Source organism: Perca flavescens, chromosome 14 (genome assembly GCF_004354835.1).
Source record: "Perca flavescens isolate YP-PL-M2 chromosome 14, PFLA_1.0, whole genome shotgun sequence".
NCBI classification, from domain to species: domain Eukaryota; kingdom Metazoa; phylum Chordata; class Actinopteri; order Perciformes; family Percidae; genus Perca; species Perca flavescens.
The window spans coordinates 24,149,005-24,173,100 of NC_041344.1; the positions used below are offsets into that span (position 1 = coordinate 24,149,005).

Below are 24,096 nucleotides of genomic sequence, written 5' to 3' on the forward strand. Positions count from 1 at the left end.
TTTTTTGCTTTCTGCCCATTTCTTGTGTTACACTGTTGCATTTAATTAATATGTTTAAAAAGTGCCTTAAAGGTTATAAGTTTAATAAAAAGTTGTTTTTCTGCATTGTACTAGTTGCCAATGAAGTGACTGATTGATGTTAAGACAGAGACTTGGGGATGTTGATGTTGGTCAGGGCTTTGCAGAAGTATGTTTACACCAGCAGGTGGCAGAAATTGCTTGAAATTGTATCAGTTCAACAAGAAGGGAATTATAGATGACAAACATGGACCAATAGTTTGGACCAATAATTAATAATCCTTCCTCCTGTTCATACTGGCCAATAAAAGATCACTTCCTATACATTTGATGTAAGTGATGAGGGACAACATCCACAGTCCTCCTTTTGTGCAAAACTGTATTCAAAAGTTTATATGAAGCCAATATGAGGCATCAGAAGTCTGATTTAGTCAAAGGATAATGGCTTAGATTGCCTGGTTCTGTTTACACTGGACAGATCAGCAGTCTATCGCAAGTCTACCACATATAGACAGACAACACTTCTAACATCTTACCAGCATGTCTTTGGACTGGAGCAAATGAAGGAAACGCGAAAACTTCAACAGCCGGACGGAAATGTGCCTGTTTCACGGCATAAACAGACATCGCTGGTAATGGGATTGCATCATTTGGTATGCTAGATTAAGCAATAATGTCCAATATATATATATATATATTTCCTTTCTTTTTGCTCAGCAGCTGTTAGTGAAATTAAGAATAGTTGTACATGTTGTTCCATTTGTGGTGTATCTCATTTGATTCAGCCACAATACTGTTTTGGTATTTTCCCACAAGACCAGAAATTAACTTCTCAGTATCTACAGTACAGTATATTAGTATTTCTGTAAATCTATGTTTTCTCTTGGTGATTTCAATAACGGATGCAAGTTACTATTGGACTCAATTAAAGAAATTATAGACAACAGCAACAACAAAAACATAAATTTAACTCTTTGAGCTGTGCCCTTTAGTGATTACAGTATCACTAAAGATCATCATCATCATGCAATACAACTTTTTATTGTTATTGTGCAACTCTACACAAAAGGTACTTCAGAGTCCTAATTCCAGTATGTATATTTTAACTGAACCAGCGTAAAACACATCTAGGCTGGCTATCGGTTTGTGGGAGAACAGATTAAAGCTGAGCTCACAGTCACAGGAAAATAAAGACACGATGGGTTTATTATTAATGATATTTTACCAGCTGCAGATAAGGAATATAACAAAAACATAACATTCTGCCACAGCACCACAAGATCAGTGCTTGTTTTCTCCTTAGTAGCAGACTTGACTACTGTAACATACTGATGTCAGGTATGCTCAGTCCATTAAAGTCCATTAAATTGTAATTACAGTTTCCATTTTTCCTCCATTTTTATTGCTTTAAAGTTTTATTTTAGGCACATTTCTCTTTCATTGGTCACCTGTGTGCATTCCCTCCCTCTGAAACACTCCCTGTTTAATTTAAAAGGTATAAACTTTGCTGTATGAGGTAAAGATACAGGCAGGTTGTGATACAACTGTCATGGTGTCTTGTTATTGACCGCATCCGAACGGTGCACTTAAGGTCTGTATATCATTGAAACAGCATCACCAGGTTATCCATTAATCTGAGGTTTAGCACACTCCCATCTAAAAAAAAAAAAAAAACAATGTTTTTCCTTCCTTCCTGTCAGCCTGATTTCTTCATACAAAAAAACAATAACATCTGTAACCCTCAAATCTACACCTGATAGGGCATTAAAGGACAGCCCACTAAGAGAGTTAAAAAAAGGGAGGACGAGAGGAGCTCTGGACATCACATGGACCAAACCACTCAAGAGAGTATTTATTTTCACATACACTGAGCTGAGATCAGGTAGATAATTCTGGACCAATTAAACATAAATACTACCCAGTTGAAGTGTATACTTTACGATTAGGAGAGTTGCATCCTTGTAAGAGAGCTGGAATTGTGCTAAGCCTTTTTTTTCCAGCTGAGGATGGGCAAAACGAAAGACTCCGGGGTGGAGGAGAGACCTAAATGGGACAACAAGGTTCAGTACCTGTTAACATGTATTGGCTTTGCAGTGGGACTTGGAAACGTCTGGCGTTTTCCTTACCTGTGCCAAATCTATGGAGGAGGTAAGATACTATTATACGAAGCTAACATACGACCTGCTGAGCTAGCTTATATTTGCACTATTGCACATCACAACACAGTTTAATTAAGTTTGCTATTAAAGATGTAAACGTTTTATTACTTATGCTGTTTTTTCCACTGCATTTCTTTTATTTTTCAGACTATTTCATCCAATCATGAGATAGTGAATTGACTTGCAGCACTCCTTTAGAGTCTCTTTTTGCCTCAGTATAATTAGTCATTAACAAATGGTCAAGGCAAGTCATTGTCAAAATGGTGAGCCTTATCTGTGTTTGATTGATCATGGTAAACATCAGGGATTGTTTTCGCTCAGCTGCCCCAATTCCTGTACTGATTTCCACAAACTTCGCAGTGAGATCTCTTGAGCCCCAAACCAAAACCAAACATAATCCTACATGGTCAGAATGTAGTTGAGTAAACAGCCAATCCTGTAAATGTGCATAGAGTCTATATCCTTCACATATTGGCTCTGAGATTCCTGCTTCCCACAGGAACTCAGCTGAGCCTATATTTGACCTTGGCTTAGTGATAAATTAGACACATTTTTCTTGAGTACCTTTAGCCTTATATATGTGTTATTTGAAACAGTGGTGGTTTTAATACAGTTTAGTAGCCTGACTGTGTTTTTGGTCACTTGGAAAACCCCAATAAATTCCAGTGATCAGTTAGTGTTTAATGTATTTCAATTTCTGGAGGTCTTTTAGTAGTGCTTAGCATTAGGGTTGGGCATCGAGAACCAATTCTTACTTGGAATCGTTTCAAAAATTACGATTCCATTGGAATCGTTTCTTTATTGGAATTGTTTGCAGGATTTGGTTTCAAATCTGATCATGGGTTTCAAATTTAACATGCACAAGTTTTGGTTTCTGTAGCGGCCAGGCGCTTGTTGTGTTGCAGCCATGGAGCACAGTAAGCGGTGCTCTAGTGTGGCTTTATTTTACATTGAAAAAGCCCCGTCTGCATTGAATCAAAATAAAACTTTCTTCTTATTTGTGAAATAAGCGTGTGACCCTTTTCAACTCCACCATTCAAATAATCTGAATTGAGATTCGATAAGAACCGGAATGGAAAGGAACAATCGGAATTGGAATCAGAATCGTTAATATACAAACGATGCCCAACAACCTTAGCGTAGCCTAAAATCTCCCTTATTATTGCTTGATTAAGGTAATAAAAAGTAGTTATTTGTTTCACTAACATGGTTCAAATAGCCACTTATGATTATAAACCTTATTTTAAATGTTCTCTGCAAAGTATGTTGATGAATACTAAGGGCTGAGGACTAATCTAGCTGATGTTTAACTGTGAGGTAAATGGTTACTTCATGTCTTTAGGTGCATTCCTCATCCCCTACCTAATAGCGCTGGTGTTTGAGGGCATCCCCCTGCTCTACCTGGAGCTGGCTATAGGACAGAGGCTGCGCATGGGCAGCATCGGTGTCTGGAACTCCATCTCACCACTACTGGGTGGAGTTGGTGGGTGGCCTAGAATTATAAGTAACATTTATAAGGATTTTTATTTGTCAGATTCTTATTTATTTAAAGAGCAGAAACTCTTTGTGGTATTGAAAATGTCCTTTATTTCCTATGAGTAGGAATTGCCTCCATGTTGGTGTCATTCCTGGTAGGCATTTTCTACAACACCATCCTGGCCTGGGTGCTGTGGTATTTATTTCACTCTTTCCAAAACCCCCTGCCTTGGAGCCAGTGTCCACTCAATGATAACCTCACAGGTAACAAGAAACCCCACCAGTCATTCTAGCTGCTCTTGATACCTTTATTGTCACACAGTGATTGCTACTGCCACACTGACAGAAGTATTGCCTATACCACTATATGTAAAATTCAACTGTATCAATCAGTTTGAGAAACTAGCATAATTATAATAAAGTTACGAGATGCAAGATAACTTAACTATCAGGCTCTACGTGGCAATCCAGGTCAGATTTTATAGGAAAACTATTGGATTTTTATTGTTTTATGACAGAAAGGGATTCTGCACCACAACATATAAAGAGCATGCTTTTGAAAGATAGTTGAATGAGTCACAGACAAAGAGCAATAATCATCATGGTCTCATTTGTTTATAGTAACCATAATAAATACTTCCACATTTTAAATCAAACACATCTCTTGATGGGATACGAAAGAAAAGTTTACTCTAAACATAGATGAACTCCGTTGCAAAAGCTGATGCATGTTTAAACCCCCCAAAAAAACTTAATAACGTTCAGATTAAGCCCTTATAGAATTTCATAGATGCCACGTTCTCGCTTGTGTCTGCATCCAAATAGGCTACAATGTGGAGTGTGAGAAGAGCACTCCAGTGAACTACTTTTGGTACCGGGAGACCCTGAACATCACACCTGACATTGAGACCAGCGGCTCCCTGCAGTGGTGGTTGGTCATCTGTCTGGCCAGTGCCTGGTGTGTGGTCTACATCTGCTTCATCAAAGGCATTGAGTCCGTGGGAAAGGTCTGTTTATCTGGTGGAAAATATATAATGGGCTATTTTAAAATATATAATATATGAATAATGCTATATCATATGTTTGCATGTTTCAGGCTGTGTATGTGACAGCCACATTCCCTTACCTGGTGCTGACTATTTTCCTGATCCGTGCCCTCACTCTGCCTGGAGCAACTGATGGACTGGTGTACCTCTTCACTCCTGATGTGAGTTTGGTCACTTGTTGCCAATACAGGTTTATGTAAGATTGTATGCTGGACACAATGACCTGAAGTGCTGTGTTTACGCACACTGTAGTGGGAGATACTGAAGAACCCTCAGGTGTGGCTAGACGCTTCCACCCAGATCTTCTTCTCTCTCTCTGTGGCCTTTGGAGGTCTCATAGCTTTCTCCAGCTACAACGAAGAGAGGTAAGCAATAAAACTCCTTAACACCCTCAGTAAAATTGGGAGGATTTGTGTATGACTTTTTTTCTGTTCTGTGTCAATTAGAAACAACTGTGAGAGGGATGCTGTTCTAGTAGGAGTAATAAATAGTGCCACATCTCTCTACGCCTCCATTCCCATCTTCGCCATCCTGGGATTTAAAGCCACCACCGCCTACAACTCCTGTATTAAGGGGTATGTACGCACACATACTTTATGTAATCCCAAAGCATCTTTTGTCTTTCTTTTTGATACTAATGAGGTCAATTCTTTTTGTATCTCATCTGCAGAAACATCTTAGCTCTTACCAACTACTTTGAGTTTTCAGACCAGAACATAACTGTGGAGAACTATGATTACTGGCTTGAGCATTTAAATGGAACATCTCCAGGTGAGGTGGCCAGTCTGGACCTGACGCACTGTAAACTGCAAACCTTCCTTGACCAGGTATTGTAACTTTGAAAACACATCCAATCTTGTACATTGCATTATTTTAGCCTTTTTGCCTATTTTTTGTCTAATTTTTCAAATTTCCGTCTCCCCTTAAAACCTGGTTGTTTTTCTGCTCTCGCCTCCCTTTTCTTTCTAGTACAGTACATCATGTACCGTTCAAATATGTACGGCCAGTTTGTGTTCCCTCATTACTTTCTTGCCTCTCTCCCACAGAGCGCTTCAGGTACCGGCCTGGCTTTTATTGTGTTCACAGAAGCAGTGATAGAGATGCCAGGCTCGCAGATATGGGCAATACTGTTCTTCGTCATGCTCTTCAGCTTGGGTCTCTCCTCCATGTTTGGCAACATAGAGGGAGTCCTCACGCCCATCAACGACCTCAAACTAGTGCCTAAGTGGATCCCAAAAGAACTCGTAACAGGTGCCTGCAAATCACCTTAAGTTGTCCTAAAAGTTATGAGGGATGCACGTTTTCCCCTTTGAACTCCCCCTTGAGCTTTTTTTCCTCACTTCCTTAGCGATCATCTGCTTGGTAGCCTTCTTGACGGCTCTCATCTTCACCCTGGGTTCGGGGAACTACTGGGTGGAGGTCTTCAACAGCTACGTGGGCTCTGTACCTCTGCTCATCATTGCATTCTTTGAGATTACTGGAGTCATTTATGTCCATGGAATGAAAAAGTAACTTGTTCGCCTCTTCTTTAATATTCTGCATGGTCCAATGAGCTTAGGACAATTTAGATCCCAACATGTTAAACATTTTTTCTTGTTCCCGTAACCTCTGACAGTTTCAGTGAAGACATCTATTTCATGACTGGGAATAGGCCTAACATCTTCTGGAAGGCATGCTGGATGGTGATCAGTCCTTTAATGCTCCTGGTGGTGTTGATTGCCTACGTGGTCGTCCAGGCACAGACAACCCCATCTTATCCCACATGGAACCCAGCCTATGTAAGCAAGTCAAGGGTACTGACATGGAGATGTTAAGAATTTAGTAGAACTGAGTCCAAAGTGACTTTAAAGTTAAACTAAGCTTAGTCTGGGCCAACAAGGGTACATTTCCGCTCCTGCTCTCAATGTGTTGCCGTTCTCAAAATCCCTCGTTTCGGTAGACAACAACAAACTTGGAGCTAGCAAGCATGCTGAAAATGCCATGTTTTGAATGTTTTGAAGAAAATTTGGATCGTTAATGATTGTTAAGATTTTTGTTGATGTTTACGGCATTTACTATCTAATTAAGACGCTTTGAGACCGACTTGTGGGGATTACTATGGACAAAGTACACACAGTGATACACTAGTAAGAGCAAATAATGTTTAACCATTTATCCAGCTAATTTATATACATCATGGCACTGTATTGGGTGAACGGTTAACTTAGTTGTCTTTTGCTGTGTGCAAATGTTACACAAAAAAAAGGTTCCTTCCCCGAGACCATTTTTGCAGAGCCAATGTCGCTGTGTTCGGAGTGTTTTTTTTCTTCTATCCCAGAATGTATCTGTGGTGTAGTCAAACCTTACTCCACAGCCCTGTGGAGACAGGTCTGGCAATGTGAGACTAAGCTAAGCTAATCTAATCGCTTGCTTGCAGTGGCTTCATATTTAGCGCACCGATACTGTATGAGAGTGGTCTCCATTTTAAAGGGAATAAAGACAATCAGCAAATTTAAATTTTATACTTCTTTATGTTTTTCTTCAGGAAAAATTCCCCCAAACTGAAGTGAAGCCCTATCCAGACTGGGTGTTTGCCATAATCATCCTCCTCTGTGTAGTACCTGTGATCTCCATCCCTCTGGTGGCTCTCTACAAACTGATCTGCTGTAGAATCAGGAGGTCCTCTGCTGCTCGCAAAGACCTAAATCCCTACTGCAACGATGGCTTTGAGGTTGAAACACAGGAACAGAAGAACCAGAGAGCTTAAGAAAATGTTGCAAGTAACAATGTTACTGAACAGAAAGGGACATCCTGATCTTTGCCAGTGCTTCTGTGAAATTCTATCTTAATTCACTGGACAGCTGACATATTTCTATTTATTAAACATTGTAATTCTTTCCTTTTGCCCGTTGTTGCGTAGTGTAGATGATGGAAAAACCATTTGAACGTAAATGTAGTCTTAACATAACACTCATTTTAAATGTCATGATGAATCCTTTAATGACATCTTAAGCTTTCTACTGTTCATCGAAAACCATTTGATTTCTGTGAGCTTTCCAAAAGATTGTAAGTGTAATGTAAAAAAAAAAAAAAAATCAAAGTCATCATTTGACTTATTCATGTGGTGGCTGACAATATTTAACTGTGAACTTATTCACATACAAATGATGGCATGTCTTCTTTGTGGAAAACTAGCACAGAGTGTGAATCAAAGTCCAGACAATCAGCTGTGGGATGAGGTGGGGTCTAGTACAGTAGCTGGATGAATTTCAGTTATCCATCCTTATGGATATGGTGGTTGTTGTTTAAGGTGTTTATGACTGTAGTTTATCACTTAAGTGTTTTATATCAGATGGCAAAGGACTGTTTTTCTCTCTCTAAGGAGTCTTTCCCGACACTGTAACAGATACGTGGCACACCCTGAAGATCAGATCCAAATCACTGATTTTAAACATGGATGAGAAAAGCAAAAATACTTATACCTTTGAGCTGTTTCATGGTTGTGATGGGAGCTGTAATTGGGGCTGGCTGGTAGTCTACTATGGTCTACATCTGCATGGCCAAAAAGTCCTCTGGAGCCCTGTCGAACCCTGGCCAGCCTCAGATCCCACAGATGCCGCTCTAGACTGCACTTCCCTGTAAAGAGGATGACATCAGAGAACATAAATGTGCTTTTTTTTTAACTTTTTGATGGTAAACTGTAAAGTTCATCCACCTGAACTATTTCCTGCACTTGCAAAATCTAATAAAAAGTGGCAATAAACTGACGTGTTCCATCTAAATTTGTTTGGTTGGGTACACCTCTCAAAGTCCACATTTAAAAGGGATTGGCCTTCTGGCACAGGTATAATGATGATGTTTTCATGTTTCATTTATTTATTTCTAAAGGAGACTAAGGGCGCTACCTTCTTGCAGGTGTGTAATTCCCTGGCAAGAAACAAACACTTAGTGAGGCTGTGTTTATGATTACACAGTGCAGTGTAATGGCTATGTCCATTTTATGCATGTGTGGCTCATTAATGATGAATAACATAAGCTTTTATTGTTCTTAAGGAAATTTGTCTTGGGCACATACAGTACATACAGTATCTGTGGTTTAGGAAATACAACATAACATAGTGCATACATACATACAGAACACAGACTGTCACCAGTCGTTAAGGACACATTCATAGTACATGCACAGACTGCCACCAGCTAACAAATAGCACACTGCCCGTTGTACGACATATAATAAAAGTCGCCAATAGTGTACATAATATGTGCAGTAAGGGTTAGCAGCCTCATCAACGTAGAACCATGATTATAAATGTACATGTGTACAGATAAAAGCAGCATTTCAGGGGTTAGGCTCTGTCTGGTTTGTTCATTTAGGACTTTGATGGACAGGGGGACAAAGGAGTTTTTTAAGCGGTTGAGCCTGCACGGTGGGACTGCCTGCCTGAGGTGAGAAGGTGTTACTCAGGGGGGAGGACATGGGTGGGGTCTTAAAGCCAGCTTTGCAGCTACAGCTGATAATGTCCAACAGGGCAGGAGGAGCAATGGGGCTTGCATCTAGCACAGGCACGATGACCTTCTGTCGTCCTTTCTCGCCTTCTTTCTTGTCCCATCCAAACTTGGTGATGTCCACACTTTGATTCGATGAGACTTTGATTAATTACACAGAAGCATTAAATGGACTCTCAATTGAGGAGAAAATTTAGGCCACGTCATGCCGTCCCAACTCTCTGAAGTTCCTGTCTTCCTGAAGGTGTATTTAAACTCATGCTGGAGGCTTTACATTTAGCTGAACCTTCAATGAAACAAAGATATTGCGGGCGCCTAAAACACAGATGGCCTAACTAAAGCCTAGTTTTCACCGAACTCCAAAAGGAGACAGTCCGTAAACAAAAACATTCCCTTATCAAACAGCTGCCTAGATTCCCTGAATCTGTAGAGACACATACATTTTTCTACACGAAGAGGTTTGGTTATTAGAGACTGGCCGAATATTCTCGCCCACTGACCTGTGACCTGTGATGAATGACCTGATGTTGTCTTAGCTTTCCCTTTGTCTCATCATACCACAACACGGTGTTTCACCACAGCATCTTCCATCGATCGTTTGGGACGGTAGGCAAACTGTAGTGGGTCCACTGTGCTGAGGAGTAGTTGTAATCTTTGAACAGCCGTTCAAAGCATTACATCACTACAGAGGCGAGTGCCACTAGGCGGTGGTCATTCAGGCAGGCTGGTCGTGTTTTTTTGGGGACATGACTGATGATGGACTTCTTGAAGTACATACTGTAGGTATGACAGACTGAGCCAGTTAAAGGTTGAGTATCATTGTGAACACCGGTGCTTACTTAGTCAGCACATACTTTGAGGAACCGCCCACTGATACTGTCGGGTCCTGCTGCTTTCTTGGTGTTCACATGCTTGAAAGCCCTGATGACGTCATGTTCAGAAACTGGGATAGGTGTGAAAGGTGCACCCACCCATCCAATAACCTCTGCTTCGGCTGTTTTTTGCTTGTTGACTGCTGATGGCCTCAAAGCAAAACACTATTTTTAAATTAAAAAAAAAAAAGTAGTTTCCTAATGCATACTTTTATTTGCAGCGTTTATCTTGATTTTTATGAAAAAAAAATTTGACATTGCTTCTTTATTTCTTTTATATTTCTGGAATTGGTTTTATACTTTTTATTATAAAACCATATACATTTTGTAACTTGATTTTACAATTTGTTGATTTTTAACTTGCTTCGTCTTTGAAGCTCTTCAGAACTTGGATTTGAAATGTGCTCAACAAATAAAGATTATTATTATTATTATTGTTATCTTCATTTAGTATTCCAGGTGCTTAAACTAAATGTATGTAACTGACAACAGAAATCTCTCTAAAAAAAGACAAGAAGAAAGAGAAAAACAGAATGCAATGTGAGAGAAAAGATGAATGTTGGCTGACAATTCTTGTGTCACATGAGCAGTAATATGAGTGGAAAAGGTGTGTGTCATACTTGAGAAAGCGTTGTGCTGGGGGTGATCAGAAGGAAGTCATCCACCAGTCTCAAACATCTACAGAACACAGAGAGAGGAAAATAACACGTACAATAAATAGAAAGGAGCTACAATACAGAAACACTGGTCTCTGCTGCTGCAGATGTGTTATTACATCTATAGTTGTCGATGTGAACTGAAATACATAGCCGTCTGCTGTACCCTTTCTTTTCACTAATGCCTCCGCTACTCCATGTGACCTGTAGCAGAAACAGCAGAGCAGACTGGACACAACCAACCCCTGGCCAATCACTTCAACGAGTCTGTCATGACTCTCTATAGGCTCCACTCAAATCTACCCTAAATGCATAGAAAGACACATGAATGAAGGAGGAAAACAATTTTCCTAATAACCTATTTTCACAGAGTGCAAAAACTAGTTTTTAGTAGCAGTATCATAACAATTAATAAATATGACTGCATGAAATACATCACTACAATTTGGTCAGTCTCTGCCAGTACAATTATAAAACTGGGAGACAAAAAACAACCTTAACAATTTCAGAGGGGTTGTGGCTCGTCCTTATGGGTATCTGTCATCCCCCACACTGTGGAGCCCAGTAGAGATGGAGTGGAGCACACACAGGCCCGCAGTATGTCCAGCAAGTCCCGGGACATGCCCTCAGTAGAGCTCCAGGGGGAAAGGAAATGGAAAACGTGCAAACGCTCACAACATATATTAACAACAACTACTCATGGATTGTAAGAAATAATTTCAATGTCATTATCAAGATGTGTAGTGACCTTGCAGCGCGTTTTGCTGTGTAAAGCTAGACAGCCAGTTAACACCCAAAGTCCTCCAATAAACATACATCTGGACTGTCTTGTACTTTACTGAAGTCTTGTTTCCTTTTTTATGCTTTTGTTTTGTAAAACTAAAACATTTTAGATGAAAACAAATCCATACGCAAACATTAACATATGCACACAGAAGGTAAGTCTTATCAGTAACTTTTTTTACAAATATACAAATTCTGGCAAAATATAAATTAACTAATGTACTGTCATGTTACTGCATGAATAACCCAGCTCAACTTCAACAGCTATAAGTCAGAAAGGCAATTAGCGCACAGAGCTAGCTACTGCTGCTGTAACTGCTAGCTAGCACCTTTTAAGAAGGTCCAATGTGTAGGAATTTCTCGCATCTAGCGTTGAGATCATTTATCGCAATCAACTCTCTCACACCACGCAGTTCAAAGTACATATTACAGCTACAGTAGCCTTCAGGCTTCAAAAAGCCGATCTCTTGCTCTTTTCAATATCTTTTTTCTTTTTCTGGGCGAAGAAGAAGACTGCTGTTCCTGAAATTTGGATTTTGAATACGTGTGGTCCTCCAGGTTTCCTTCTTCAAACTTGCCGGGGGCCGGGAAGCTATGATACCCATTAGCAGCAAGTTTGTGAACGGGCAACACAGATTTTGATAATGAACAACTGAACACGTTACACACTGGACCTTTAAGAAAACTATGGAAACATTTCTAACATGAAATTCCTTTTAAAAAATGCAAGTGTTTTGTAATTATTTACATATTTTACTTAAAAACAGTCTAAATGGCAGAAGTGTATCAGAAATACATTCAGCAGCAACATGAGTCCAGCACTGTCTTTCTTGCGCATGCCTCTGTGCTCAAATGAAAAAAGCACTTGACTGAATAATTACCACCTGACCTGAGAGTGTGAAACTGAGAAAAATTACTTTAAAGTTTCTGTTTTGTCCAGACAAAAGTATTATAGGTAGGACTCCCAAAATTTAACAACTAGTTGCTATAATGAAGAAATGTTTGTATGCAAAAAAATCTTGAGCTCAAAATTGACCTTTGACCCTTGTTTGGCTGTTACACGTGACCCCACAGGGTGTGAAAATATATTGATTGTGCTTTGGTTTGTGAATGATTCAAACAAAGTTACAGAGAGTCTACTGTGCATCGCTACGGCTCAGAAAGGTGACGCACAGACATTAACTGACACCGTTCTGACTGAACTTAACAAGGTTGGCCTGGATACCTCAAAAAGTCAGGTATATGATGGAGCTTCTATTATTTCGGGGAAACGTGGTGGTGTTCAGAAAATTCTACAGGAGAGACTTGGACGTGAGATACCATATGTGCACTGCCTCAACCATCAGTTGCATTTGGTTGTGGTTCATGCTATGTCTGCAGAGACCGCACTTTTGGAGTTTTTTGAGGTGTGCAATTCCATCTACAAATTCTGCAGAAAGCGAACAATTGCTAAGCATTATAAAAAGGTGCACATCTTATCTGAGCCAAGTTTCATGTTCCTTGCCATCTTAACCCACCAAACAAGCTTCTCCAGAGAGAGGACACTGACTTTTTGACTGGTTTAAGTGTTGTGGTGAGTGCAATAGCATGTGTTCAAAAACTCCGTGGTGATGAAGCCCTAAATCCAGAAGGGGATAACTTCCTCTATTTGAAAGCTGTATAACTGACGCTGAGTTTGAAGTTGCTAAAGAGTTTTTTTAATGTCACAAAAGCAAGCAATGGAGGGAGACTGGACCATACAGCACATCATCTCAACATACCACAACCATCTGATTGCCATGCCCAATGTGCTGACTGCTTTCAAACATGCATTAACATTTGGCGCATCCACAGCAACGTGTGAGAATTCATTCTCCACTCTGAGAATTTTTTTCGGAACACAAAAGCTCAATGCTACACGATAGAAAGGCCCTTTTGGTGCAGCTTGCATTTGAGAAAGACTTGACATGCAAATGCACAAGCGAATGGAAGGACACAGTGCTTAGAAGGTTCAGCAGCAACACTCGTTGCCTGCAAGTCTTCTGAACAGCCGCTGCTGGCCATTTCAGTACCTATATTGTATTAAAGTATCAGAGTAGTTCTCTACAGGACGTGTATTAAAGTATACGTAGTATTTCTACGAGAGTAAAGTATCTATATACAGTTGTGCTCATAAATTTACATACCCATGCTAAAATTTACTAAAAAGAGGAATAAAAAAAATCATCTGTTGGAAATTGATCTTAATGAGGAAAGATCCGACCTTTTAAGGACACCAATTTTCTTTGTGAATGAATAATGTATTATAGATAAATAAATGGTCTTCCTTAAAATACAGGGGGCATAAGTATACATACCCCTATGTTAAATTCCCATAGAGGCAGGCAGATTTTTATTTTTAAAAGCCAGTTATTTCATGGATCCAGGATACTATGCATCCCTATAAAGTTCCCTTGGCCTTTGGAATTAAAATAGCCCCACATCATCACATACCCTTCACCATACCTAGAGATTGGCATGGGCTACTTTCCATAAAATCATCTCTCAATGCAAATCAAACCAGCTATTAGGCTAACGGAAATAAAACCATGCCAAGTTTGACTTATAAATGCTGCATTGTAACTTTAAGAGCTGAGTCTTTATATTCTCATAATGCCCTTTTGCCACCTGTTGTTTACAAGCCTTGTTTTTTTGAGCCACATTGATAGCACAATATTAACAATAATATGCACAATATTAAGTTGTTATAAGCAGCCTTCATTGCTTTGGAAATTGAAGTATGTAAGTAATGCATTTTGCTTCACATTTCTGTGGTTTAATAAAGTAAATATATCTCTGGTTATTTGTACTTTTACTGAAGCACTGGCATTCAGTACTTCCTCCACCACTGGCTATCTGAATGGAATGAGTCTTCTTTTGGTCATTCAATTAAAGTATTAAAAAACAAAAAATCCAAATTTTAAATGTTCACATTCCCTTTTGAAAATGAAAAGGAAAAAACTATTTCAATTTAAAATTTAGTATTTTAAAACGAAAATCAAATAACCATTTGTTTTTTAACTAACTTGTCCTTGAAATGAAAATCGAATGACCAAAAGCAAAAGATACACTGACTGCGTTTCAGTCAGCCCCGCCTATCATGGGTTTCATGTAAATGCTTGGAAAACTAATTATTGTAGACTCACCGATTCCATTCTACAAAGGCAAAGTAGGAGACTAGTCTGCCACTCTCTTTGTTTCTCTCCTGCGCATGGTGCATTCTCAAGTAAGTGGCGTAAGTAAAGTTAGATAGATCTGCTACGTGGTGGCACGATATGGAAATTAACATTTCTGTTTGCAATTAAAAGGGAATTATGAGCCTGGTAGCCACCTATCTATCTGCAGTGGTGGAATGTAACAACGTACAAATACTTCGTTTTTTTTGTTGTTAATTTCCATATCATGCCACCACATAGCAGATCTAACTTTGTCCATTTTTAAACTCTTGATTGGTGAGAGGGCTGGTCGGAATCTGCCAGTCTCTGTCTCTCTCCTGCGCGCGGTGTGTTCCCACTTAAGTGGAGTAGGTAAAGTTAGATCTGCTACGTGGTGGCATGATATGGAAAATTAACAACAACAAAAACAAACCAAAATTTGCTAATGAAATAATAATAAAAGAAAAACATATTTCGTTTTTGATCAACATTTCTGCTGTGTTGGACTACGTCGCGACGCCGCTGCGTTAAAATATTTCTCAAATGGCAGTGCCCCCCCACCGAAGACCCAATGCCCCTCCAGTAGATCTGCTCTGGCGCCGACTCTGACCTTAATGGCCGTTACACATCAACCAGACGGCCGACCGTCGGCACAAAAGGCAGTCGGACTGATCAGTTTGTGTTGCTTGAGTCTGGAATAGAGGATTTTATATCCTGTACCAGAAATGTTTTCAATAAAATTAAATAAATAGGTGTCATGGAGCCACCTGAGCCAGAATCACTTCCTTTATCAGAACCTTGAAGAGGTTTGTGAGCATGTGTCCCATGTTTGATTAATTGAATAAAGATATGGCTCTGCCATGGTACAACCGTCACGGTGTCTTTTTATAGACTGCATCTGACTGTATAACATTAAAATTGCATCACCACGTTATCCATTAATCTGAGTCTTGGCACACTCACATTTTAAACAAACGGAGAGGTTTAACCATTAAATCATTTTGCCTGAAGTTTTTTTTTAAATCACTCCCTGGTGGTTTGGCTTCTTCAATAAAATCAGTAAAACTCAGAGCTGTACCCGATAGTACAGCCCACTAAAGACTAGAAGAGTTGAATCATTGTAACAGAGGTGGAATTGTGCTAAGCCTTTTTTCCAGCTGAGGATGGGCAAAACGAAAGACTCAGGGGTGGAGGAGAGACCCAAATGGGACAACAAGGTTCAGTACCTGTTAACATGTATTGGCTATGCAGTGGGACTTGGAAACGTCTGGCGATTTCCTTATCTGTGCCAAATCTACGGAGGAGGTGAGATGCTATTGTATAATTCCATTATCATATACAGGGCTTTAAATTTACTTTTTTGATCACCAGCCAACACGGCTAGTTGATTTTTAAAGTTACCAGCCAATCAGATTTTCTCCTAGCCACGTTTGTTTTTTTTCCTAACTAACTTTACTTTAAAATTCAGCTCCTCTGGTTTGTTTGGCGCCGATCCGTTCATCTTCTCCGTTTTAGCGTAGCTCTTAATCTATACCACACACGTTAGGCAAGTGCCAACGGCTGTACAACATGTCACGACATAGTGTTCATGGTAAACGTAGGATTAGTACTACTACAAGCAGTGTTGCCAGATAAAGAGTAGGTTTCCAAGCCAAACACACACAAAACTGCCCAAATTTCTTGGCGGAAAACAGACCAATCTGGAAACATTTCTGCAGCCTGACGGTTCAAACAGACGCAGTGTTGTTTGTTTCAATCATCATCGGCCAAATTGTCTAGTAGCTTTAAAACGTTACCCGCCAAAATCAATTTTAACCGCATTTGGCCCTGATCATATTACATTACTACTAGCCTGACTGGACTTGTGTTTTTGGCTACTTGGATTAATTAATTACAGGGATCACTTAATGTCTAGTTGCCATTTGTTATACTAACACTGGTTCAAACAGCACATTCTTTTCAAAGTATCTTGATGAATACTGAGGACTAATCTAGCTGATGTTTAACTGTGAGGTAAATGGTTACTTCATGTCTTTAGGTGCATTCCTCATCCCCTACCTAATAGCGCTGGTGTTTGAGGGCCTCCCCCTGCTCTACCTGGAGCTGGCTATAGGACAGAGGCTGCGCATGGGCAGCATCGGTGTCTGGAATTCCATCTCACCACTACTGGGTGGAGTCGGTGGGTGGCCTAGAATTATTAGTAACATTTATTAGGATTTTCATTTGTCAGATTCTTATTTATTTCAAGAGCAGAAACTCTTTGTGGTATTGAAAATGTCCTTTATTTCCTATGAGTAGGAATTGCCTCCATGTTGGTGTCATTCCTGGTAGGCATTTTCTACAACACCATCCTGGCCTGGGTGCTGTGGTATTTATTTCACTCTTTCCAAAACCCCCTGCCTTGGAGCCAGTGTCCACTCAATGATAACCTCACAGGTAACAAGAAACCCCACCAGTCATTCTAGCTGCTCTTGATACCTTTATTGTCACACAGTGATTGCTACTGCCACACTGACAGAAGTATTGCCTATACCACTATATGTAAAATTCAACTGTATCAATCAGTTTGAGAAACTAGGATAATTATAATAAAGTTACGAGATGCAAGATAACTTAACTATCAGGCTCTACGTGGCAATCCAGGTCAGATTTTATAGGAAAACTATTGGATTTTTATTGTTTTATGACAGAAAGGGATTCTGCACCACAACATATAAAGAGCATGCTTTTGAAAGATAGTTGAATGAGTCACAGACAAAGAGCAATAATCATCATGGTCTCATTTGTTTATAGTAACCATAATAAATACTTCCACATTTTAAATCAAACTATGCAGGAACACATCTCTTGATGGGATACGAAAGAAAAGTTTACTCTAAACATAGATGAACTCCGTTGCAAAAGCTGATGCATGTTTAAACCCCCCAAAAACTTAATAACGTTCAGATTAAGCCCTTATAGAATTTCATAGATGCCACGTTGTCACTTGTGTCTGCATGTAAAATTCTACTGTATCAAATTCAGTTTGAGAAATGGAGGTACACCATGGAAGAGGACTCCTAACTCTCAGGCTCTACGTTGCAACCCAGATCAGATTTTATAGGAAAACTATTTGATTTGTATTGTTTCATGACACAAAGGGATTCTGCACCAAACATTAAAGATCATGCTTTTAAAGCTCAGTGAGAGATACTGGAATTAGTGACATGTAAAGAGCAAAAATCATCATGGTCTCATTTGTTTTCAGTAATCATATTCAATCCTATTTAAATCAATTCCATGGTAATACATTGTTTTTAAAATAGTATTACTTGACATTTTCCATTATTTCCTGCACTGGGAAATGGTCTGGGAGTGTGAACAGGTGCATGAGTTCTTCATGAATTCCTACTGACCCAATTGTTTTGTTACTTAATGACGACTCTAAATTACACCTGCTTGGGAGACAGAAGAAAGTTTGGCTAGCCGGGCTCAACAGCAACCAAGAAAATGATAGCCCCACGCTAGCTCCCCCCCACTCACTTTGTATAAAACAGTGGTTGGTGTATTTTCTAGACATAATCATGCTTGAGCTCTCTACAGCAAGGATTAACAAAGCCAAATCATCGACTACAGACCGGTGGAAAAGCGCAGAAGCACGGGTATCAGTTCTGGTGACTTTGGCGTCACAAGAATTAGAGGAGAGTGACTAGGCAAGGTGTGATTTTTTTTTTTCCTCAAGGCCGCAGAGGGTGGGGGGGTGGGAGAGGGTTTTTGTTCTTGTTCAATTCTATTTGTCTGTTCAGTATGTTAAAGATTTAAAAAACAATAAATAAAATGAATAAAAATAGTATTACTTACTATACTACTAATACTAAATGCAACAATGCAGGAAAACATCTCTTGATAGAATACAAAAGAAACTTTAATACTTTGCACAGTTCGCACTCTGAAAGTACATTAACTGCGTTACAAAGGTTAACGCATGTTTAAACCAAAATAAACACTAATAACTAAGATGATTGAGCCCTTATAGAATTTCATAGATGCCACGTTCTCGCTTGTGTCTGCATCCAAATAGGCTATAATGTGGAGTGTGAGAAGAGCACTCCAGTGAACTACTTTTGGTACCGGGAGACCCTGAACATCACACCTGACATCGAGACCAGTGGCTCCCTGCAGTGGTGGTTGGTCATCTGTCTGGCCAGTGCCTGGTGTGTGGTCTACATCTGCTTCATCAAAGGCATCGAGTCCGTGGGAAAGGTCTGTTTATCTGGTGGAAAATATATAATGGGCTATTTTAAAAATCAACCACTGTACCATAAATCCATACAGTAAGATGTAGAAAGAAAGAGTTAATAAATAATGCTATATCATATGTTTGCATGTTTCAGGCTGTGTATGTGACAGCCACATTCCCTTACCTGGTGCTGACTATTTTCCTGATCCGTGCCCTCACTCTGCCTGGAGCAACTGATGGACTGGTGTACCTCTTCACTCCTGATGTGAGTTTGGTCACTTGTTGCCAATACAGGTTTATGTAAGATTGTATGCTGGACACAATGACCTGAAGTGCTGTGTTTACACACGCTGTAGTGGGAGATACTGAAGAACCCTCAGGTGTGGCTAGACGCTTCCACCCAGATCTTCTTCTCTCTCTCTGTGGCCTCTGGAGGTCTCATAGCTTTCTCCAGCTACAACGAAGAGAAGTAAGGCCTAAAACTCCTTAACACCCTCAGTAAAATTGGGAGGATTTGTGTATGACTTTTTTTCTGTTCTGTGTCAATTAGAAACAACTGTGAGAGGGATGCTGTTCTAGTAGGATTAATAAATAGTGCCACATCTCTCTACGCCTCCATTCCCATCTTCGCCATCCTGGGATTTAAAGCCACCACCGCCTACAACTCCTGTATTAAGGGGTATGTACGCACACATACTTTATGTAATTCCAAAGCATCTTTTGTCTTTCTTTTTGATACTAATGAGTAGGGGTGTGACGAGACGCTTACTCCACGAGACGAGACACATCACGAGATTGGGTTCACGAGAACGAGACGAGATTTCTTGTTGAGGTGAAAAGTTGTCTCGTGAGGCGATGTGATGTCAGCGTGATGGAGCGTGGAATTACTATTGAAGATCCCCCTGTCACTTTTAAATCATTTGTGTGGCAACATTTTGGTTTTCCTGCGGAAATAATAAACGGCGAAAGAGTGACAGACAAGACGAACACAATATGTAAACATTGTAAGAAAAAAATGCTGTATACCGCGGCTAACACGAGCACTATGCAAAAACACTTACAGCACCACCACAGCTCTCTACTAACTACTCGCGGGTGCAGTAGTTAGTAGTACGGCATTTTTTTCTTACAATGTTTACATATTGTGTTCGTCTTGTCGGTTTTATTCTTGTGAGATCTCGTACAACGAGATCTTGTCACACCCCTACTAATGACGCTGATTCTTTTTGTATCTCATCTGCAGAAACATCTTGGCTCTTACCAACTACTTTGAGTTTTCAGACCAGAACATAACCGTGGAGAACTATGATCACTGGCTCGAGTATTTAAATGGAACATCTCCAGGCGAGGTGGCCAGTCTGGACCTGACGTACTGTAACCTGCAAACCTTCATTGACCAGGTATTATTGTAACTTTGAAAACACATCCAATCTTGTACATTGCATTCTTTTTGCCTGAGTCTCATTTTTCTAATTTCCATCTCCCCATAAATCCTGGTTGCTGCCTCCCCTTTCTTTCTCTGGAGTACAGTACATCATGTACCGTTCAAATATGTACGGCCAGTTTGTGTTCCCTCATTACTTTCTTGCCTCTCTCCCACAGAGCGCGTCAGGTACCGGCCTGGCTTTTATTGTGTTCAGCGAAGCAGTGATAGAGATGCCAGGCTCGCAGATATGGGCAATACTGTTCTTCGTCATGCTCTTCAGCTTGGGTCTCTCCTCCATGTTTGGCAACATAGAGGGAGTCCTCACGCCCATCAACGACCTCAAGCTAGTGCCTAAGTGGATCCCAAAAGAACTTGTAACAGGTACCTGCAAATCAGTCAAAGGGATTCATGTTTTCCCCTTTGAACTCCCCCTTGAGCTTTTTTTCTCACTTCCTTAGCGATCATCTGCTTGGTAGCCTTCTTGACGGCTCTCATCTTCACCCAGGGTTCGGGGAACTACTGGTTTGAAGTCTTCAACAGCTACGTGGGCTCTGTACCTCTGCTAATCGTTTCATTATTTGAGATTACTGGAGTCATTTATGTCCATGGAATGAAAAAGTAACTTTTCTTCTTCGATTCTGTATCGTCTTATGAGATTAAGACTAGTTAGATCCCAACGTGTTAAATATTTTCTCTTTTTCCCGTAACCTCTGACAGTTTCAATGAAGACATCTATTTCATGACTGGGAATAGGCCTAACATCTTCTGGAAGGCATGCTGGATGGTGATCAGTCCTTTAATTCTCCTGGTGGTGTTGATTGCCTACGTGGTCGTCCAGGCACAGACAATCCCATCTTATTCCACATGGAACCCAGCCTATGTAAGGATGTCTAGGGTACGGTCATGGACATGTTAAGATTTTAGTATATATTTAGAATTTTGTATATTGTGTGAATCCCTTAAAATCCTAAAACTTAATAAAAAATGTTGCAAGTGAGACAAACCCACAGAAAAGTATGATGAAAAATGTGATTTTTGACAGTGCTTTAAAATTTGACCAACACATTAGTTCTGTTATGAGAACCAGTTTTTTCCAGCTGAGATTTTTTGGTAAGGTCAAGCCCTACCTGCTTTGCAAAGACTTCGAAAGAGTCATAAATGCATTTTTATTACGTCTCGATTAGACTACTGTAACTCTTTATATGTTGGACTGGATCAGTCATCCCTTTTTCAGTGGCTGCTCCAAACCTCTGGAATAGCTTACCTATTCATATAAGAACATCTTGGACCGTTGAAACATTCAAGTCCTTGCGTAAGACCCACTACCATTCGTTGGCTTTCAATTCAAGTTGAGCTTTGACACCTTTTTTTTTCTACTGTTGGTTATTGTGTATCGTATATTGTATTATCATTTTTATTTTTATTTTTTAGTTTGTTAAGCACTTTGTCCAACTATGGTTGTTTTTAAAGATGCTATATACAGTGGGTACGGAAAGTATTCAGACCCCTTTAGATTTTTCACTCTGTTTCATTGCAGCGATTTTCAAAAAGTTCATTTTATTTCTCATTAATGTACACTCAGCACCCCCTCTTGACAGAAAAAAACTGAAATATCACATGGTCATAAGTATTCAGACCCTTTGCTGTGACACTCATTGAACTCACATGCTGTCCATTTCTTCTGATCCTCCTTGAGATGGTTCTACTCCTTCATTGGAGTCCTGCTGTGTTTAATTAAACTGATTGGACTTGATTAGGAAAGGCACACACCTGTCTATATAAGACCTTACAGCTCACAGTGCATGTCAGACCAAATGAGAATCATGAGGTCGAAGGAACTGCCCAAGGAGCTCAGAAACAGAATTGTGGCAAGGCACAGATCTGGCCAAGGTTACAAAAGAATTTCTGCAGCACTCAAGGTTCCTAAGAGCACAGTGGCCTACTTAATCCTTAAATGGAAGAAGTTTGGGACGACCAGAACTCTTCCTAGACCAGGCAGTCCAGCCAAACTGAGCAATCGTGGGAGAAGAACCTTGGTGAGAGAGGTAAAGAAGAACCCAAAGATCACTGTGGCTGAGCTCCAGAGATGCAGTAGGGAGATGGGAGAAAGTTCCACAAAGTCAACTATCCCTGCAACCCTCCACCAGTCTGGGCTTTATGGCAGAGTGGCCCGACGGAAGCCTCTCCTCAGTGCAAGACATATGAAAGCCGCATAGAGTTTGCCAAAAAACACCTGAAGGACTCCCAGGCTATGAGAAATAAGATTCTCTGGTCTGATGAGACCAAGATTGAACTTTTTGGCGTTAATTCTAAGTGGTATGTGTGGAGAAAACCAGGCACTGCTCATCACCTGCCCAATACAATCCCAAAAGTGAAACATGGTGGTGGCAGCATCATGCTATGGGGGTGTTTTTCAGCTGCAGGGACAGGATGACTGGTTGCAATTGAAGGAAAGATGAATGCGGCCAAGTACAGAGATATCCTGGAAGAAAACCTCATCCAGAGTGCTCAGGACCTCAGACTGGGCCGACTGTTCACCTTCCAACAAGAAAATGACCCTAAGCACACCGCTAAAATAACAAAGGAGTGGCTTTGGAACAACTCTGTGACGATTCTTGACTGGCCCTGACCTAAACCCAATTGAGCATCTCTGGGGAGACCTGAAAATGGCTGTCCACCAATGCTCAATGCTCACCATCCAACCTGACTGAACTGGAGAGGATCTGCAAGGAAGAATAGCAGAGGATCCTCAAATCCAGGTGTGAAAAACACCTGGATTGCATCATTCCCAAGAAGACTCATGGCTGTACTAGCTCAAGGGTGCTTCTACTCAATACTGAGCTAAGGGTCTGAATACTTATGACCATGTGATATTTCAGTTTTTCTTTTTTAATAAATTAGCAAAATTGTCTACGTTTTTTTTTTTTCTGTCAAGATTGGGTGCTGAGAAATAAAATGAACTTTTTGGATTTTAGCAAATGGCTGCAATGAAACGGAGTGAAAAATTTAAAAGGGGTCTGAATACTTTCCGTACCCACTGTATATAAATAAAATTGAACTGAACGAAGCTAATGTAATCGCTTGCTGGTGGTAGTTTCATACTTAGTGCACAGATTTGCGAGTGATATCTTTTAAAGAGAGAGAATAAAGAGAAAAGAAATCTCACAAAATGTCAGTCTATTGTTCAGCTAGGGCTGAACGATATGAGAATATCTAATTGCGATTATTTTTGACTGATATTCGATTTTGATACGATTCACAATTTTTCTATCATTCATATTTTCATTGAAAAATATTAAAATGAACAACTAAAATTTATAGTGAAATTTTTGGGAGGCTCTGTAGCAATGAAAGATGTTTTCTTTAGTCCTTAGGATAACATTTGTCTCTGCAGTTACACAATAGGTGATCCAGAATGGTTTGATTTTGCCTTTAACAAATACTGTGATTAATTGTGCAGCCTTATGTTCAACTTCATTTTCAAATGTAATATTGTTACAATATTCTACACATTACATTTTATACTGTTTTGTCTTTTTCTTCAGGAACTATTCCCCCAAACTGAAGTGAAGCCCTATCCAGACTGGGTGTTTGCCATAATCATCCTCCTCTGTGTAGTACCTGTGATCTCCATCCCTCTGGTGGCTCTCTACAAACTGATCTGCTGTAGAATCAGGAAGTCCTCTGCTCGCACCGACCTAAATCCCTACTGCAACAATGGCTTTGAGGTTGAAACACAGGAACAGAAGAACCAGAGAGCTTAAGATGTTGCAAGTAACAATG

General features: G+C 40.0%; 2 protein-coding genes and 1 long non-coding RNA gene across 3 annotated transcripts; 2 read left to right on the forward strand and 1 right to left on the reverse strand.

The window, feature by feature from the left end:
* Nucleotides 1-2,024: 2,024 nt before the first annotated feature.
* Nucleotides 2,025-8,075, forward strand: slc6a18 (solute carrier family 6 member 18). The gene is made up of 12 exons (XM_028596664.1): nt 2,025-2,166; nt 3,520-3,660; nt 3,780-3,917; nt 4,479-4,660; nt 4,750-4,860; nt 4,952-5,064; nt 5,146-5,274; nt 5,370-5,526; nt 5,746-5,950; nt 6,048-6,207; nt 6,315-6,477; nt 7,224-8,075. Exons 1-12 carry the CDS (start codon nt 2,025-2,027, stop codon nt 7,443-7,445), a joined length of 1,863 nt encoding a protein of 620 aa, XP_028452465.1. The 3' UTR covers nt 7,446-8,075.
* Nucleotides 7,240-19,652, reverse strand: LOC114567603 (uncharacterized). Its single transcript, XR_003694206.1, has 5 exons — nt 19,072-19,652; nt 18,801-18,920; nt 10,677-10,734; nt 8,161-8,314; nt 7,240-7,402 (listed from the first exon to the last, which is right to left on the reverse strand). It is a non-coding gene; the product is annotated as an uncharacterized LOC114567603 (long non-coding RNA).
* LOC114567602 (sodium-dependent neutral amino acid transporter B(0)AT3) lies at nt 15,832-24,077 on the forward strand. Its single transcript, XM_028596665.1, has 12 exons — nt 15,832-15,973; nt 16,707-16,847; nt 16,967-17,104; nt 18,729-18,910; nt 19,042-19,152; nt 19,244-19,356; nt 19,438-19,566; nt 20,131-20,287; nt 20,490-20,694; nt 20,772-20,931; nt 21,031-21,193; nt 23,859-24,077. The coding sequence occupies exons 1-12, from the start codon at nt 15,832-15,834 to the stop codon at nt 24,075-24,077; spliced, it is 1,860 nt and encodes a 619-aa protein (XP_028452466.1).
* Nucleotides 24,078-24,096: the final 19 nt, after the last annotated feature.

What these genes read in the sequence shown, in the direction of transcription:
- slc6a18 (XM_028596664.1), top strand. Translation starts at nt 2,025, where the DNA reads ATGGGCAAAACGAAAGACTCCGGGGTGGAGGAGAGACCTAAATGGGAC. An exon ending in ACTCAATGATAACCTCACAG is followed by an intron (nt 3,918 to 4,478) that starts GTAACAAGAAAC and finishes GCATCCAAATAG; the next exon opens with GCTACAATGTGGAGTGTGAG. An exon ending in GCATTGAGTCCGTGGGAAAG is followed by an intron (nt 4,661 to 4,749) that starts GTCTGTTTATCT and finishes TGCATGTTTCAG; the next exon opens with GCTGTGTATGTGACAGCCAC.
- LOC114567602 (XM_028596665.1), top strand. Translation starts at nt 15,832, where the DNA reads ATGGGCAAAACGAAAGACTCAGGGGTGGAGGAGAGACCCAAATGGGAC. An exon ending in ACTCAATGATAACCTCACAG is followed by an intron (nt 17,105 to 18,728) that starts GTAACAAGAAAC and finishes GCATCCAAATAG; the next exon opens with GCTATAATGTGGAGTGTGAG. An exon ending in TCCAGCTACAACGAAGAGAA is followed by an intron (nt 19,357 to 19,437) that starts GTAAGGCCTAAA and finishes TGTGTCAATTAG; the next exon opens with AAACAACTGTGAGAGGGATG.